General features: G+C 41.0%; 2 protein-coding genes across 2 annotated transcripts in view; one reads left to right on the top strand and one right to left on the bottom strand.

Annotated features, from left to right (window-relative positions):
• REV3L (REV3 like, DNA directed polymerase zeta catalytic subunit) overlaps window positions 1-6130 on the top strand; it is a 63014-nt gene extending 56884 nt beyond the window's left edge. Inside the window, exons 28-32 of the mRNA XM_083608472.1 lie at window positions 1117-1254; window positions 1431-1621; window positions 2608-2854; window positions 3863-4072; window positions 5020-6130. Coding sequence (XP_083464598.1) covers window positions 1117-1254; window positions 1431-1621; window positions 2608-2854; window positions 3863-4072; window positions 5020-5160 — 927 coding nt within the window. The 3' untranslated portion in view covers window positions 5161-6130. The remainder of the gene's footprint in view (window positions 1-1116; window positions 1255-1430; window positions 1622-2607; window positions 2855-3862; window positions 4073-5019) is intronic.
• A 501-nt stretch (window positions 6131-6631) lies between these two features.
• Window positions 6632-17495, bottom strand: MFSD4B (major facilitator superfamily domain containing 4B). The gene is made up of 4 exons (XM_083608562.1): window positions 15639-17495; window positions 14017-14185; window positions 13247-13363; window positions 6632-10072 (listed from the first exon to the last, which is right to left on the bottom strand). Exons 1-4 carry the CDS (start codon window positions 15969-15971, stop codon window positions 8853-8855), a joined length of 1839 nt encoding a protein of 612 aa, XP_083464688.1. The 5' UTR covers window positions 15972-17495; the 3' UTR covers window positions 6632-8852.
• Between the last annotated feature and the right edge of the window lie 802 nt (window positions 17496-18297).

Below are 18297 nucleotides of genomic sequence, written 5' to 3'. Positions count from 1 at the left end.
ACCAACCTCATTGACATGTGGAGAAAGGCCGGTGTCCTTAGTGACCTTCACCACACAGCTGTTCTGCTTTGCTGCCGGACATCAAACCCAGAACAAAAATCTCCCATTTTCCTCTCCAGAAGGGATTTGTGAGAGGGTACTAATATTAGAGTCCAGCTCTGGGGTTTCTTGGAACCTGCCCAAAAAGTCAGTAATGAAGGCGAGATGGCAGTGTCATGGAATAGGTGGTTTAAAACTGCAAGGAAAGATCATACTTCCCTCAATTGGATTTAAATGCCTATTTTACAATCCATCACTTTCTTTTGTTGTCAAACTGCTTTTCCTTCTCTGTCTTTTCCTTCTGCTACACTTCCCTTTGTCGTCTTTATGCCTGACGGCAAGGCCCGTCTTTCTCCTTTTTTATTGTTGTAAGTAGGGAGAAAATATTTTGTCAGAAAAACTTGACAAAATAATAAAACAAATAAAATTGCATGGTAAATGGTTTTTGAACTCCACAGTACCCAAGGGGTCAGAGAATGTTCTGCATTACACTTCTGTCCATGTCTGGTGGTATTATGAATACATTTGAAGTTCTGCCTAGCACAGTGATCAGGTTGATTGAATCATAACATAACTTAAGATGTTTGTACATTAATTGAATAAGGACAAAGACGTACATTTAGAGATTAACAAACATCCAGCCTAATTTTTTCCCAATTTAGGAAAAATGAAACATTTTTCAAATTCAGAAATCAATCTGCTCTAAATGTACCTAATATGCTAGAAAATATTTTATGGTTAACAGAACTCTTTCAGTGCATCCAAGTGTTTACATGTACACAAGGAGGGCTTTCATATCCTCCCTTCTAGCCCCTAGTCCACACACAAAAAGAGCTCTTCAAATGGCTGTTTTTGAAGCTTCTCTGAGTTGAGAAAGCCTGTCATGCATGAACAAATTTATCATCTCATCCTCTCGCTTAGGGCCTAAAATAGAGTATGTTGCTTAGTAATGTAGATATATAGTTTATGGGTGACTTGGGTCTAATTATGAGCAGTAAACAAGAAAAGCGTTCAGTCCAGAAGTTTGCCTGCATTTCTCTTATATCTAGACTTGCAAAGTTTTTCTTTGCATTGCAGGTCTATTTGCCATGTATTTTGCAAACCAAGAAGAGGTATGTTGGTTACATGTATGAATCACTGGAACAGAAGGACCCAGTATTTGATGCAAAAGGCATAGAAACTGTAAGAAGAGATTCTTGCCCTGCTGTTTCCAAGGTAAAGTGGCACAGGCATTTTATTGTGTTCAGAAGTTCTTTTTAGTACAGTATCAGTTCCACATATTGGGGGGGGGACCTCCAAAAGTGAAAGTTGAGGAATTCAGAATGGGAATGTTTAAAATGCCTTTGGTGTTTCAAATGACTATGAAATCTTTTTTAATACACTTTTTTCAGATGCTTGAGTGTTCTATCAAGTTGCTGTTTGAAACACGTGATATAAGTCATATCAAGCAGTATGTGCAAAATCAGTGCATGAAATTATTAGAAGGGAAGGCCAGCATGCAAGACTTCATATTTGCAAAGGAGTACAGAGGAAGTTCTACATACAGACCTGGAGCCTGTGTACCAGCTCTAGAAATCACAAGGTAATAAGGATATATAATGAATGGCAGTGTGAGATCATTTTAGTTTATAGTAAATCATTCTCGTTATAAGAGTTCAAAGATGCATTAAATGCCTACCAAAGAAATTTATACTTCTAAGAATATCAGGATTTTATTACATTAAAATATAAAATATGGATCAGTGGGAGCTCCTTAGCTGTAGTCCCTGCATTGCAGGGGTTTGGACTAGATGGCCCTTGGAGTCACTTCCAGTGTGACAATTCTGTAGATAGATATATTTTCCATCAGCCAGGTCCTAAATACATCCACAGCTTGTTCTGCACTCCTCCTTCAGAGGGAAAAGTCTGAATAGTGGTTCTGTCAGAGGCTCCAGACTTTGGGCAAAAGTATGGGGCCTCATAGCGCTCAACTTTGAAAGGGGAACTAAGAGCCCCAAAGTAGTAGATGATTGTGGGCAGAAGCAAGAGGGGTGCTAAGCGAGGAACACACACACACAGGTGGGGGGGTCCTGTTTGTGAGACTGGGGGGTTTCCTCAAAGAATGAGAAGTGCTTCTGGCTGACCCATCCTCCCCTATAATCAAATATAGCAGAATACAGCATAGTGCAAATTTAGCACTTGTTTGCAAACAAATTTTTTTTCTGGAAGCAAATAACATGAAAAAGAGCCCTAAACCTCTTCTGTTTCTGGAAGTGGCTTTTATGTCATGTGAAAGCACAAATACAAAGCGGAAATTAAGAGTCTGGGAAATGTAGGGGGAAATGAATAAACCACTGTGAGCCCTAAGGTGCAGTGGTGAGTATAAACATGTCCTCTCTTTCTAGAATTATTCTCTGGTTGCATAAGGTGCTGTTTCATTTTCTCTTTTGTGTTTAATGTTGCTGTGCAAACTGGCAAGACTGATAGGAATATATATAGATTATTAATGGGAGTTGAAACAGGTACATAGATCTGTCTCTCTCATTTGTGGGCCATATATTTTGAGATTGATTTTATTTGTCCCAACAGAAGGATGCTTGCCTATGATCGGCGGTCTGAGCCACGAGTTGGTGAAAGGGTGCCCTATGTCATTGTGTATGGCGTGCCAGGGTTGCCTCTCATACAGTTGGTTAGGCGGCCAATTGAGGTTCTACAGGATCCAAACCTGCGTCTGAATGCCACTTACTACATCACCAAACAAATTCTTCCTCCGCTGGCTAGAATCTTATCACTTATTGGCATAGATGTTTTCAGCTGGTATCATGAATTACCAAGGGTAAGTAGGTGAAATAGTAAATCTGGATATGGCTTCAGCTGGAATGGAGTTTTTATAGATAAGTACAGTGGTACCTAGGGTTAAGAACTTAATTCGTTCTGGAGGTCCGTTCTTAACCTGAAGCTGTTCTTAACCTGAGCTACCACTTTAGCTAATGGGGCCTCCTGCTGCCGCCGCAAAGCGATTTCTGTTCTCATCCTGAAGCAAAGTTTTTAACCTGAGGTACTATTTCTGGGTTAGCGGAGTCTGTAACCTGAAGCGTCTGTAACCCGAGGTACCACTGTAGTTTAAAACAGTTAGTGCTTCTTCTGGTTACTGAATTGGCTAACTATCAGTGTTATTCAACCAAATGGAGAGGGTAGAGGGTATTCCTACCAATGTGAGCCTGTGGCTGCTGTGGGAGGGAAGGTCCAGTTACCTGATGAATCACTAACAGGTTTGGGACAGCTTAACAAATAGATTTTCCTTTCAACCCCCTATCGCTTGATGCAAGACTTACTGGGAAGAGGGTTGTAGGAAAGACTGCCCATAGTAATAGCAATGCACAATAAAGAAAGAAGAAAGCAAATAAAGCAAAACACACACCTACAGGTTATGCAGACAAGGAGTTTGCTTGCTATAGACCCAAACCTCAGATTGTTCATACCTCTGGGTCCCACCTGGAATTAGTTGGCCAAATGGGAAACAACACATTAATAGGGCTGGCTTTCATCCATCCTGATATGAACAACCTTGTGTGTGGGCAGCCTCTCAAGAACGGTTTCGCTTAGCATGTGGAGCTGCTCTCAAAATGGGTGCTCAGCTCCACCTAGTGGTAATAGGAAAAATCTCACCTCCAACAGTTTTGAATGGATTTGTTGATATGTTTTGATGACTGTTTTGATAACGTCTTTGGGAACGTAGGATGCCAAGACCCAGCAATCTTTAATTTGAGAAGGTGTAAATTTGATCAATGTATGTTGGCAAAAATAATTACTCATATGTATCAAATATTTTTAAACCTTGTAGATCCAGAAAGCTGCTACCACATCCCACAGCGAGCAGGAAAGCCGAAAAGGGACAATTTCCCAGTATTTCACCACTCTACACTGTCCTGTGTGTGATGAATTGACTCAGCATGGCATCTGCAGTAAATGTAGGAGCCAACCACAGCATGTGGTAGTGATTCTTAATCAAGAAATTCGAGAGCTGGAACGTAAACATGAACACCTAGCCAAGGTAGGGGAAATAATCTTTTATTTTGCTTCTGATAAACTTGAACCTAAATGAAACTTTTCTGAGGTGGAGAAAACAGCACCTTTTGTTTTTTAAATCCCTAATAAGCAAAATAACGAACTTTCACAAAAGGTATTCCAAAGGCATGAAAAAGTGCTATCAGAGAAACTGGCAGGCTAGTGAATGACCTTTTAATACAAAATTATGTTGAACCCCATCATAAAGATCTTCCTTTTATGTGACGGATTCTGTTTGCTTTGTACAGAAATTAAATCTGACTGAATTTGGTTGTAAACAGGTTTATTAAGCCACTCTTTTATCAAAGGATCATCATCCAGTTTCCACTTTGAAACTGTTAGAATTTCTGCCGTTAAAAGTATATTCCCCACTGTTCTGTTAATTTCAATATATTATTTAATATTACGAAGAAGTACTAGGATTAGGATTTAATGGAACTGTAATATTTGCAGTGTATTTATGTCCAATATACCTTAATCCCACATATATAGCCGAAATCAATTTTATCTGCAATGCAGCTCTTGCCGTTTATAAATCTCTTACCTTGCCAGATGCATGATACTAAAATGCTGAGTCAGCTAGAATTTTTGTTAAAATATTCTCCATTATTTATGCTTAATTTTTTCCTTTGAGTGAATGTGTTCTCAAGTGGAATGTGAGCTCCCTCCTGCAATGCAGGAAAAGGCTGTTTTCCCATATGGGGATCCAACCTGTAGTGTGGGCATCGCTGCTGTGTTTTTATGGGGTTAGTTGATTCTGGCCTTTCCGTCCCTCTCTCTCGAAAGCCCATTCATTTCCTACCACCCTCCTCACGTTGTTTTTAGTGTTGGTCCCATCTCACCTGTCTTCCTCCAAGTAAATGTTGTAGCCAAGATTATTATAATTCTTCTAGTTATGTGAATTTTACACTACTCCATTTTATGTACCTCTAGATATGCAAGAATTGTACAGGCTGCTTGGAGCGACAGATACCCTGTGTTTCACTGAATTGTCCTGTACTTTACAAGGTCTCAAGAGTGAGCAGAGAATTATCCAAGGCACCGTATCTTCGCCAACTACTTGATCAATTTTAGATTGCCTATAATAGCAGGATTGCAGGTGCTATTTTTTTTAACAATGTTTACCATTCTAAAACTATCATGCATGGTCCTTCAATTTCATCTTGTCTAGAATTTTCATTCATTGTTGATCTACTCTGAGAAATAATAAATGTTTGTCCTAAGTAAATTGAAAAACACTTGTTAATCTATTAATAACTGACTTTTTACAATGTCAATTTTCCTCATTCTTCTGCCTTTGTAACATACTGTTTTATAATGCAGATGTTGAAATAGCTGTGTTAACATCCTGTATATCCATTTCAATATAAAAACTTTTTCCCAATGGGCTTCTGAAGTACTGAAAATCTTTGGGGAAATGTCATTGTGTTTTATTGAATTGTCAGTATCAGGATGTTACTTATAGATATCTCATCCACTTTATAATTTTGACTGCAGAATATTTTGTAAATAGACTTTTTTACTTTTCAAACAACTGAGTAAAAATAATGTGCAATGAATTTTATACGGACAATTTTAAAATCAGTTGGAGTATTTCTCCTAAGTTTTGCTTGATTCCAAGTAGCTTTGTTGTTTTGACCAGACTGTGCAAACAGTAGCGTGTAGCATTTTTGAAACATTTTCTAAAAATCACTGTCTTGCTTTAGCTATTAATTGGGGCATTGTGAAGAACTGTGCAAAGACATTTTTGTTACAAACCTGTGGGACTGTTGCAATACTTTAAATAAGAAATTTTATTCCATTTTTGCTTTTGTATAGACATTTCTATTGCTTCTAAATATGCTTAATATTTCATGATGTACTGTACAGTTAAATCTTATTTGCCATCATCTTGAGAAAATGTGTATTTAGAATATTTGTATAACTATAAAATTAAAAGGAATTATGTGGTCAGTGCATTTTTTAATTGAAAATCATTTTGTTTTAAAAATTAATGGAAACCATAGTAAAATAAAATAAATGTATGTGCATTTTTAAACTTCAATGTAGCTGTAGTGCTTTTCTTTAACAATAACGGCCAATGAGTTCCAAAATGACATTCCCTAAAAACTGAAGCTAGTGTCAAAACCATCGTTTTTAATTCTTGAGAAATCCACCTTTAATCACAATTTAGTATCACAATCCCCCAAATGAGAAATTCTCATAGGATAAAGCAAGCTTTAAAGAAAAAGAATACTGTTAAATGACCTGTTTACACAATTGCTTCTTACCTTACTAAATTTTTCATGGCTTTGTCTAATGTGTGAACCTGGCACTCTTTTTCATAGTTCCTTTGGCCACCCCACAAGCAGGAGCACCTGGAAAACATACCAAACTATGGAGAGAGAGAAGCAATGGTTTGACTGAAACAACTCAGGATTTATTTGTAGTTTCTTAAATCATGGCTTAGTTACATGCAAAGTCGATCATTAGGGAAACAATGAATGTACTGTTTACTCATGGACTTGATTATTGGATTCCCTAAGAAATGGTGGTCAAGGCTCACTTTGGTAAATAAATAATTTTTATTCAAGAAAATATCACACTTCCCAATACCCCTGTAAACACAAGCAATTAACTCCCTAGCTGCATTTACATTACAAAATTACCTTACCAATAGACACACACTTGAGAAAAACTAATAATCATACCCAAATAAGAGCTATAACATTTAAGGCAAATGTAGCATTGATGTGAGTTAAAACAAGTTATCAAAATGTCTATTTCATACAAAACAATCACAAATATACCAGGAATAACATTTGCATTGTAGGAAAGGACCCGATTCCTCAAGTAAATACTGAGTTTGGAGTTACAGTATTTACAATACCTAGAACCCCAAGGAAGAGCAAGAATCCTTAATGCGACCTTGTAATACCCAACACCCACAATTCAGCACAAATTCTTGAAAAACATAAACTATTACCATGCTCTTGATTTGATTTTACCCAACAACCGGAAGCGATTTTCATCAATGAAAAGGCTACCACACAACCACATGGCTTCGGCTTCAGAGAAACTCTGAAACTGTAATTCAGCAACAACAGCTTTTCATAGTGCATGGAAAATCTGTTCTTGTTATGGCAATGAGGTGCACCATTCAAAATGGGGGCGGGGAGACAATCCCCTGGGCATATTCAATCCTCTATGCATGCCTAAAGTAGTATTTTGGATCCTAGTTCTTACAGGCAACTATAAGCTGGATACACACACTTCAGGCAGTTCCAACGGTTAAGAAATTTACTAATGAGATTCAGTTAATGGAAACAATTAACTCTGGCTTTTACATTTGTAATATTTCTCATTGTGAAACAGTGTACAAATTCAGTCTAATCGCAATTTATTGCATATTAATGCTTAGTTTTTAAAAGACTTCACTTATTCAGCTTTTAATATTAAAAATCATCCCACTGAGGTAGCTTCATTGTCTACAGCCAAAATGCTAGCTTTCCCAAGTTCCAGTCCACAATTCCTCTGTTTCACCATGAACAAACCACATACCACAGAATCTTGCCATTTAATTGTACAGTCATAAATAATGCCATTCCAATTTTACAGCAGTTACAAAAGAGCATTTCTTATGTATGGACAGTCTGTACACTAATAAGTTGAGAACTTATGCCTGGATTGGAGTGGGGGAAGAAAGCACAACCTGTGCTCTTCTAGTAGTGCTTGCAATGTTGTGTTCTTTAAACCACATTCTGCATGTTCTAGAAAGAACACCTCTACCAAGTGGCATTATTGAGGGTAAGGATCTGGATGAAGTGCCATTACAGATTACAGCATTTCCCTTCTACAGTAGCCTAGCAAATTGCTGTTGCCATGTGCTTTTCAGTAAAATAAAATAAAATGATATGCCTTGTAAGTTCTGTTAGTGGAAATAGGATGGCTAGGGCCTACTCATGCATAAAGGGAAATACATGTGCCTGGGTTTTAGCTTGCTCCCAGAGAAAGTACAGGCAACAATCAATTGAGGATTGTCTGAAAGACGCACAATCACCCACATGGCCCTGAACCTAAAGTAGCCCACAAACATAAAGATGTCACGAAAAGGAGTGGGGCGGGAGCAGAACAGGCTTACGCGTGCTCCATTGATGTGCACAGGAGTCCGGAACATAACCTCCACACAAATTAAAAACTGCCTGTACCAATAATGTAAGTACTAAAGAGTTACATATTTTCATAATGTGATTACTTCTGCTTTTCAAAAATCAGATACAACTATTCAAAACCCGCAAAAAAACTTTTTCACTTTTTTAAAAATATATTTGTTATTAGAGTAAATCTCGGCATCAACATCTTAGGAACACAAGCGATAACTATTTACAGAATGAGGACTACCCCTGGTGCCCTCACAAGGTACCTCGTTAAGTATCACACCATGGTTCAAATGAAATGCAACCCCCTTTGGTCAAAGCTTGCTTACAATGTTCAGTATAGAAATCAGATATGAATCAAGACAGTCATGATTATTTTACTACGCTTCCCAGGTGTAAGCTCACCATCTGACTAAAGAACCACTAGAATATGGATTTATAAAAACCTGGCTTTTGTTTTCTTTTTCTACTACCATCACACTCGCATAAATGGCTCCACCACATCATCCCTTTTTGGTACCTGCAAACACACATTTATACCAAAAACCAACTTTAACTGGGATTTAACCAAGCTTCTTACCACTTTAATGAAGTGTTTGGTGAACCTCTTGTTCTTAAAGCAAGAGAGGCTTAGTCATTCTTACTAGAATTCTTTTGTTTTGGGGAGCCGACAGTAAGCCGAGGAGAAGAATTAAAAATGTTTCTTGAAGAAGGGTGACCAGAGGTGGCAGGTGTCGATTCCCCTTCGATCTTCTTGGATGTTTCAATGACAGAGTTCCTCATAGTGTCATTCATCTCAATTACTTCAAAGTCTACTTCATTCCATTCTCTGCCGCTGTCGTCGTCGTCATCATCCTCAAGATGAGAATGGGACAATAAGGCTTCCTGGAGCTCACCATCCCCAGCATCCTTCAGTTTAGCATCGAAGGGTGATGTAGCTAATTTATACATCACGGGGAACAGCACTGATGTCATGGCTGCTGCTCCCAACGCAGAATACATGAGCACAGGGACAGCAGGGAAATGTCCTTGAAGGTAGCCAACCACTGCAGGAATACACATTTCCCCCAGAGCTGCACCCATTACAAATAATGCTGCAGATTTCCCATGGATGGTTGTATACTGCTCAATCCAGGAAATGCCGCTAGGGAAGATAGTCGCCATGGATGCTCCATATACTGCAGAGCCAAGCCACAGAGAGACTGGGTATGTACTGAACAGTGCCAGGAATAGGCATGACAGAGTGGAGCCTATGATACTCAGAAGGATCATAGTTCCAGGGTAAGAGCAAGCAGCAAAACAGATTGCCAGTCCTCTGCAAGCTGCAAATGATCCCCAAAAGAGGGAATTCAACCCAGCTGCCTCATGTTCCTTCATGGCAGCGAAGGTTTTTGCATAAGTAAAAATGTAAGAACCATAAGTGACCTCTGCCCCTACATACCAGAAAAAGAACACAGAGAGGAGACATATGACGGCACGGTGGTATTTAGCAACCTGGTATTTCTGTGTGGAAACCTTTGTCCTGTCGCGGGCGGGACTGCTCTTCAAACACAAAACAAGGAAAAACAATGCAACAAACAAAAGATAACTGCCTATAACAACATAAGACCACATAAAGTTCAAGCTTAAATGCAGTTTCAGGACTGGTGTAGCAGCAGGAAGAGAATTCACGGCAGACCGATTGTCAACATTACCACCCAACAGAACCGGAGAACCAACAGCGGAGCCACCGAGCGCCATCTTGGCCAGGATGGGAGCCACAAAAGCACCCAGAGCAAAACTGAAGTGTAAGGCCTGCATATGCGGACCGGCTTCTTCTCCCCATGTGTCCAAGGCAAGAACATTGCCACCTGTGGGGTAAAGAAAATATATAGGGTATAGTTTCCATATTCAGACTGGTTTCTTGGAACTACACATCATCACTCAAGAGCAACCTCACTCCACCTGCTGAGAACTCTGAAGGCTCCCTCTTCAACAGGCACAGGTAACTAGAAGGGATTACAGCCAAACGAAAGAAAGGGGGAGCTGTGGCTAGTTAGCCTGTTTTCAATTCCCAGTGTACTTTCCCAGGGTGGGAACCTCCAGTTGCTGCTTGACTTAAATCCCCATCAGCCACAGTCATTAGGGCCAATATTCAAAGAAGATGAGAACTAGCACCCAGCAGCACCTGAAGAGCCACAAGGAGCCCCCCTACTCACGAGTTGAGGGGGGAAGAAATGATGAAAAGCAGATAGACTAGCAGCTCCTCCACCCCAAGTCTTCCTGAAAGCCCTCTTCTCACACTCCCAATCCATATTCAGTTGGGCCCCTGCTGATGGGCCCTGTGCACATTCAACTGTAAACACACAGGGCCTGAACAAATGATTAGGGCAACTAGGATAACCCTGCTTCCCCAATCACACATGCAAAGCCCTACATCATACTTTCACTCAGTGATCACAGGTGAGGGGGAGGTTCAGGGGGACGACAACTGGCAGCTGTATGCAGGTCATGCCAGTTGGTGAATGAACTCCTCCCCCAATTGATTAAGCACAGAGGAGGAGAGCATAAGAGGTAAGACAGAAAGGAGTTCCTTCAAAATTCTCAACAGGCAGAACCCAGGTTCTCTCAAGTGACAAGCACTATTTGCAATAATATGTTTAGTATCTTAATTAAATGGAATCCATCTGCTCACCAATTTAACAGAGCATATTCAATGTCAACTATAAAGCTTCACAATTATTTCAATAACTAAGTGAACATTCCCATAAAATTCTAATTGTTCTCGAACAGTTCCTGCTGAAAACACAGTTTTGATAATATTATGAATAAATAGCAGGAGGTGTTCAACGGCCTCTATTCACAGAAACACAGAAAGTTTCCTCTAGCTTGACAGTGACACTTCAAAGGTCAAAGGTTTGCTTACTGATAAGGATTTATATCCCATACTCTCGTAAAATACCAGGGCGGGCGGTGTACAGCAATATAAAAAAATTAAAATCAATCACTAAAATGACTGCCTTAAGAAATTGTTTAACAAGTGCACAGGCCTGCCAGCATAAAAAACAACAACCCTGTTGTCTTGACAGTCTTCTTTCTTCCTTGGCTCCAAGTGCTACTGAGGACTAAACTTCTTTTTCAAAGGAAAGCACTATGTTTGCAACCGAAAGATGCAGATACATTACTAGGCAAGATATCACAGCTGCTTGACCCTCTTACCAGCATTACACCATAGAAACAACCCATCACTGAAGACAACAAGATTACCTGCCAGAGATGCATTTTATGACCCTCACTGCTCTACCAATATCATTTTCCATTTCTCCTTCAGCGCCTTTTCTTGGCTCCGGAGCTCTAGTGGCTTCCTCCAGCATTGTGGCATTCACTTGCCATCTCCCATTCACTGCTTCCCACTCCACTGCTTCACGCTTCCTCTGGAACTGCTGCTCCCTCACTCAGAAATAATTTATCTTTCACAATCCTTTCTTCTCTTAAACCCTCCAGCAACTTGCACTCACCAAAATCTGACTCTCTACCACCAGCATTGACACTGCTGCTGCCCTCTCCTTCAGTGGTCTCTCCTTCTGGCACTCATCTCTTTCCTGTGGCTGCATTAGCACTGACCTTCTCCCTGCTAATCGCAGTGCCTGACCACAACCACACCCATCTCACTGTTTTTCAACCTCCAAAATCCATACTTCTGTATGATGCTGTTCTCCATTACCACTCCATTCTGCTTCCCTTTATCACTCCTTGATCCTTCTCAATAATCATTTCATATCAAAATCCTTGGCTCACCTTCTTCCTATTTGACAATATTCCCATCCATCTCCTTTAATATACATGACAACCAAAATGCTTTTTCTGTGCAGCCTGAGCAGGAGCAGTGAAGGATGTTATAGTTAATTGTTGTAGCTTGTCTTCACTTACCCTATCCCACTGCCCTGCTCGCAGTTGTGAAGAATATTCCTATGTTATGAATGGTCTGTATTAAGAAAAAGAGGTCAGGATAGGCCAATATATATGTGAACTGTCCCTGGATCAAGTGGCTTTTCTTCTTTAAGTTCTCAAAGTATTATTAACCTAGCTCAAGGCTGTCATCTGAACTAGCCAGATGTGTAATTGAGAATCAATCAGTCAGTCCACCATTTGAAAATAAGACCTTAGAGTAGTCTTGCCCAAAAATGGCAACTAGACATTCTGTTTTGGTGACTGCAATCTTGGTTTAAGAAGCCTTTTGGCTCCTAGCTTATATATCTGAGTTTCTAACACTGCCTCTGCTGTGTTCCTTTGACCTTCACCTTTGAATTAACTACCCCATTCACTGCCTTGGATACTCTCTTGATCTTCAACAGAAACTGTTCTGTCTCCAAGCTCTTTGCTGCCTCATCTGTTTGATCATCACCATAGCTTCTTCAACACTGGGCACACTCCATCTTCCCCCGCATGGTATCTCTTACCCCTTCCATGACCACTAAAGCAGTAGTTTTCTTCAAAGTGAGCATCTCTCTTCACTTTCCTGTTATTTCTGCTTCAGTTCAAGACTGTCTCAATAGTTAACTTGATTGCGCTGCTCTCCGAAAAAACACTTTTGCTCTTCTGATCCCTACACCTCTTCTATCCAGAATCACACACAGTCAATCAACCCTGAAGATTATCAAAGGCACCTTCTGCCATATCAACCTCCCATTGCTCTAAGATCGTCTGCCAATGGCCTTCTCTGATTGCCACCACGAAGGCAGCAACTTTGAGACGGAGGGTTTTCAGGTGTGGTGCTCCAGTTATAAAATGCTCTTCACAAAGAAGCCGGCTTAGCATCAGCATTAGTTGGTTTCCCGGTCTTTTTAAGCTTTGCTGAGTGCTCTGTTAACTGCTCTTTACCTTTTTATTGTAGCAGATTTTTATATATTGTACTATATTTCTTTATATTGATATTTTTGATTTAAAAATTGTAAGCCATTTTCAATTAAGAGATTCAACATAATCCTAACTGAATCATTTCAAACAGGATGAATATCATGAAAGAAGTGTTGTGGTTTTATTACCTGTATCAAGGACTCCCATTGCAAACCCAATGACAGACATCATGAATGTTAACAGAAGTGCTTTATTGCACCAGGGGATGACATAAAGACCCAGAGCTGTACCCAGCATAGAAAACCCTATAAGGGAGAAATAATTAAACACACCATTTCATATTGCACTTTTTAAAAGCTACAATTTATAATAATTTCAAATCTAAGTTTATTCTGGAATTTCTTAATTCCAGGAAAATATTTAAATTAGATTTATGTAATAAAAATAAGACATTAGTCACACAAAATACCCTGTATGCTAGTTTTACATTCAGACATCAAAAGCATGCATGCAGTATAATCTTAAACATGTCTCCTTAGACATATACTTGTCTACTCAGTGCGTGTTTCTCCCAGGTAAGTAGGAATAGTACTAAAGTCTTAAGACTCCAAAAGGTTGATTGCATATTGAAGCACCAATCTAAAAAAAGTTATTAACATGCAAGGAAGCTATCCATAAAGCTGAATTCCATTGAATTCTCACTGCTGAAGAGTCAAGCCATTTTTAAAAAACTGAATGACTTGCTTCAACGGTGCAAAGAAAGTATCAAACAGCCTGGGGAATGGGCTGCGGGAGTGAGAGAAACTTAATCCACTCCATTTCCCCTCAGGTTGTACTGCATGCACAGCCTGTGACATACGTATTTGTGCCCTAACATTTTTGACTATGCAATTGCCCATCCAACGTTTGTGAATCAGGGCAATGATATAAAAATCAGTATTATTCCCTGCGTACTTACCCAAGAGAAGTTGGGCATTCATGCAATCAAAAAGTATACCACCAATCAGAGAACCACCAAAGTACCCCGATGAACGGCCCACAAAAATATAAGAAATTTGACTGACATTTTTGTTCACATTTGCAGCCAGGTCTTCAAATGTGGGCCCTAGGATAGCAATGGCCATACCCTGGAAATAAATAAATATCATTGTGAAGGCAAATCAAACATACTTTCTGTTATTAATAAACTTGGCATAAAAAATAAGTCAGTAGGTGACAACCACTCCCTGCAATCCTAAGCACACTTATCCAGAAGTAAGAGCAACTGATATTAGTGGGATAATGGGAGATTATTACTCGCAATTCAAATTTTTAAAGAAGTATCTTATCCACAGAATACAAATACTTATTCTCCCATTAAATTTTTTTAGGAATAAGATCAAAAGCAGTTTTAAGATCAATTAAATGCTTGTGAAACCATCCCAAACAGCTATATTGTGAACTAACTGTGGTTTCCAGATAATCGTCAAAAGCAGCAAGTACATTGTGATTATTTCAGTGCAAGAGTAGTTTAAGAAAGAAACTACATGCTAGACATATAACCCCACCTTCAGTAGGTTGAACACCATGTCTGAGACAGAAGAATCACCTACCAACAGCACCTCCATTTTGCTGAGATTGATCTTAAATATATTAATCCATTACCAAGCCCTAACAACAATTTAGCACTTCCACTCTCCCACCTTAACCACAAAAACAGCAGAGCAACATCAGCATATGCATTGGCGACACCTGACTCAAAATCCTCAGAAACCACTAGGTGGTTTCATGCAATAGGCAACAATATCTTCATCCTTTGACCCTACAAATATACTTCTCCTTTTTACATGGATTTTTCTGCTGGTGCTGCTGCTGGTCTGAGCTATTTAATTTATATGGTTAAAAATATATATTGCAAGCTATCTTAAGGCCATCCTGGCAAAAGGCAGGATCTAAACCTAACAAACTAAGGGCTTCTATTTTGAGACCACAGCTGCACTACACAGGAGTGGATGATTCACCATATTATCCTTCGGCATCCTAGAGCCTTCCAGGTGTTTTGGGCCACAACCACCTGCAAATCTTCGCCTGGCTGCAGTAGATGAGAACTCTAGTCCACATCCCTGGGAAGGCCACGCTAACGTACTGTATTTCAAGTACTTGAGGAGAACAGTGCACTAATTCAAATAATAATAATAATAATAATAATAATAATAATAATTCAATTAAAGAAAAGGCGTCTGTTTGTTTCTTGGAGAAGTCCGAGGGAAGATAGGCGCCCCGCAAATCCCTCCATCTTTCAGCTCTCTCTCTCTCTCTCTCTCTCTCTCTCTCTCACTCACACACACACACACACACGTGTACTTGTTTTTACGCATCTACTGGCGGCGACGCCACATTTCTGCCCGTGTCAAGGACCGGAACGTGCCGAGTCCCGTCCTGACGTTCCTTCGGCTCCTCCGTGGACTGAGGGCCTTCGGCAGGACTACGAGGGAGCCTCGCATGGACAACCAGGGGCGGGGGTGGGGGGGAGAGAGAAGAAACCCTGGAAACTTTGAGTGACACACGCCCACCCACCCCCGAAACGCTGAGTGAGCTCACCAGGCCCAGGAAAGCGGCGCAAAGAGCCGCCGAAGTGCACCATTTCAGCGCCCGCCGCGGAGCCGCCGCCACAGCCGCTTCCCGCTTTGCGGCGCTGTCGCCGCCGCCGCCTCCAGCCCGGCTTCTTCGGCCGCCCTCGGCCACCACGACCAGCGGCTGAAGGGCGAGCCGCGCAGCAGAGCCCCCGAGTGGCTCCTCCGAAGACGCCCCTCCTGCCGCTGCCATCGACTCACACTCTGCCTCGCGGCGGCTTCCTCCTCCTCCTCCGCCTTCATCCTCCTCCTCCAGACGAGCGAAGCGAACCTGCTTCTTCCTCTCGGCAGCGCCCGCCATCCCTACAGCCGGGAGCCGCTACGGCAGCGCCGGGCCACGTGACCTCGCGACGCACACGTGGCTTCCGCATGTTGCGCGGCGAAGGCCGGAGGGCCAGGAGGCACCTCCTGTTAAAAACTACAACTCCCAGAATGCCCCGGGAAGTAGGCCCTGCCGCAAACTGTATGCCCGCTCATTCCTGTTTATTTCCGTGAAGGCAGTTCAAGTGCTCGCATTGGATAAAGTCGCTCAAATGTGCTTTACGAGCTTCTCAGTTAGGTCGCCTGCTTTAGGGAAGCGGTTTCCCGCCACAGGTGAAAACGGGTGGCCGGGTCGCTACCTGCCCTTTGCTCGTTACTGTAGTATTTTGTAGATCTGGGCTTGCCGGCTGTTGCCGAAGTGCTGCCAAGGGAACGAACATGTTGAAGGGGACAGAGAGAGGAAAAGGCTAAAGGGACCGTTCCGTTGCCGGGAAACTGATTTCTTGTGCATTTGGGGGGTCCTCCGCCTCCCCCCACCCCCGCTGCCTTTTTACAGGGACGGGAGTGAAAGCTCCCTTTCGCCATAGAAAGAAACTGGTAATTCCTTGTACTGGTATGTAAACTTGAAATTAAAAAAGAAAAAAAGAAGGGGAGAAAGCAATGGAGAAAGCCAAACATTTCCTATGGTTGTGGCTGGGTAACGATGTGACCATCCACTCAAACAGGACTTGATGCTTTTTATAACTCGGATCTTACTGCGTGTGGAAAATGCCGTGTATGGGGGTTGTCTTTAAGTGGTTAGAAAATGTCTTGCCACTGCAAGTTCCCCTTATACAAAAACTCTCTGAAGCAGGCCTTTTCTGTCGTAGTCCCAACCCTCTGCAATACCCTTCCAAAGGAGATTTCGCAATAATGCTCCATCTCCTAAAAACTCGAGTTGTTTACTCAGACCTATTTGGAGTCCTGAGTGTTACCCTGTTCAAGAAATGACTTGCTATTTTAAATGACGGTAACAATGTATTTATTGTATTCTGGATCTTTAAATGTACTGTTTTATTTATCTACTCTTTTTATTATATCGTTTCTGTAGGCTGGTATATATATATTCTCAATAGCTGGGGGGCTGGGGCGGAGAGTGGCTTAGGAGAACCCTGTTCATATAGCACCTTGCTAGGAGGTGGGGCTGAGTAGTCTGAATTTCCACCCTGCCCGCTGTGACCTCTGCTGATCGACTATCTGGGTATAGATGCCCATTTGCATTTTGACAAGGCAGAAAATTCACCACCCTACTTTTTCAAGGAGGTAACAAAATATATAATACAACTAAATAGTTGGCAATGGGTTTTTAATATTTGAGACAGGGTTATTAAACCTTTGCTGTCACCACACTCCTTAAGCATGGCACATGCACAGAGAAGCACAGCTAAGAGAAAAAGCCTCAGATACATGGGGCTAAGCTATTAAGAAAAGTGAGATAAAGTTGATAGATATTTGTACTTCGGACATAAGCAGTTTTTTTGTTTATGCAGCTAGAATGTTGGTAATAGGAATATGGCTAGAAGTAAAAGTTGGAAATTTTTATAAATGTTTTCAGATTGGGTAATAACTAAAAAGGTTTCCTTGAAAACTGTTTATTGTATAAGTGGAGGAGGTAGAACTACAAATATGTTAAGAATCAAGGTTACTCTTCTAAAGAATTATGACTGGGTACTTTGCAAGTCAGTTTATTGCATTCCACTGATAAGGTAAAATGTCAAAAGACGTAGTTACTGATGCTCTCACTTTCTTGGTACTGCCCTTATCTTGTAAACAAGTACAAGTAACAAATGTACAAGTAACAAATGTATCTAAATGTAAACAAGTACAAGTAACAAATGTATCCATTTAGTTACACAGGATGTACATTCTGTACCATTACTATTTATGACGTCTTTATTTTCAACCACTGTGGGGCTGCATTCTTGAGATGGAGCAAGGCACAATTATAAACAGTTTATAGAATTCTGCACACTTTTTCATGTCACACAGTATACATTTTAAATCAAAGAAGGGATCCAAGAGCTAATTATTGCAGAGTGCAACATCAGCACATTAAAATGAATCTTTTAGAAGATATAGCACAGTAAATTAGAAGTGAGGTCGGCCTTTTTCTGCCTGCTAGTCAGAAGCATATCCCATTGTGTCCAATGTGATAAAAAAAGGTAAAGGTACCCCTGCCCGTACGGGTCAGTCTTGACAGACTCTAGGGTTGTGCGCCCATCTCACTTAAGAGGCCGGGGGCCAGCGCTGTCCGAAGACACTTCCGGGTCACGTGGCCAGCGTGACAAAGCTGCATCTGGCGAGCCAGCGCTGCACACGGAAACGCC

Source organism: Podarcis filfolensis (genome assembly GCF_964270895.1).
Source record: "Podarcis filfolensis genome assembly, chromosome: 3".
NCBI lineage: Eukaryota > Metazoa > Chordata > Lepidosauria > Squamata > Lacertidae > Podarcis > Podarcis filfolensis.
Note: the sequence above shows the minus strand (reverse complement) of the source record. Positions and strands in the feature narration are given on the sequence as shown.

What these genes read in the sequence shown, in the direction of transcription:
- MFSD4B (XM_083608562.1), bottom strand. Translation starts at nt 15,971, where the DNA reads ATGGCGGGCGCTGCCGAGAGGAAGAAGCAGGTTCGCTTCGCTCGTCTG. An exon ending in GAATGCCCAACTTCTCTTGG is followed by an intron (nt 13,364 to 14,016) that starts GTAAGTACGCAG and finishes TCTCCCTTATAG; the next exon opens with GGTTTTCTATGCTGGGTACA. An exon ending in AATGGGAGTCCTTGATACAG is followed by an intron (nt 10,073 to 13,246) that starts GTAATAAAACCA and finishes TTTACCCCACAG; the next exon opens with GTGGCAATGTTCTTGCCTTG.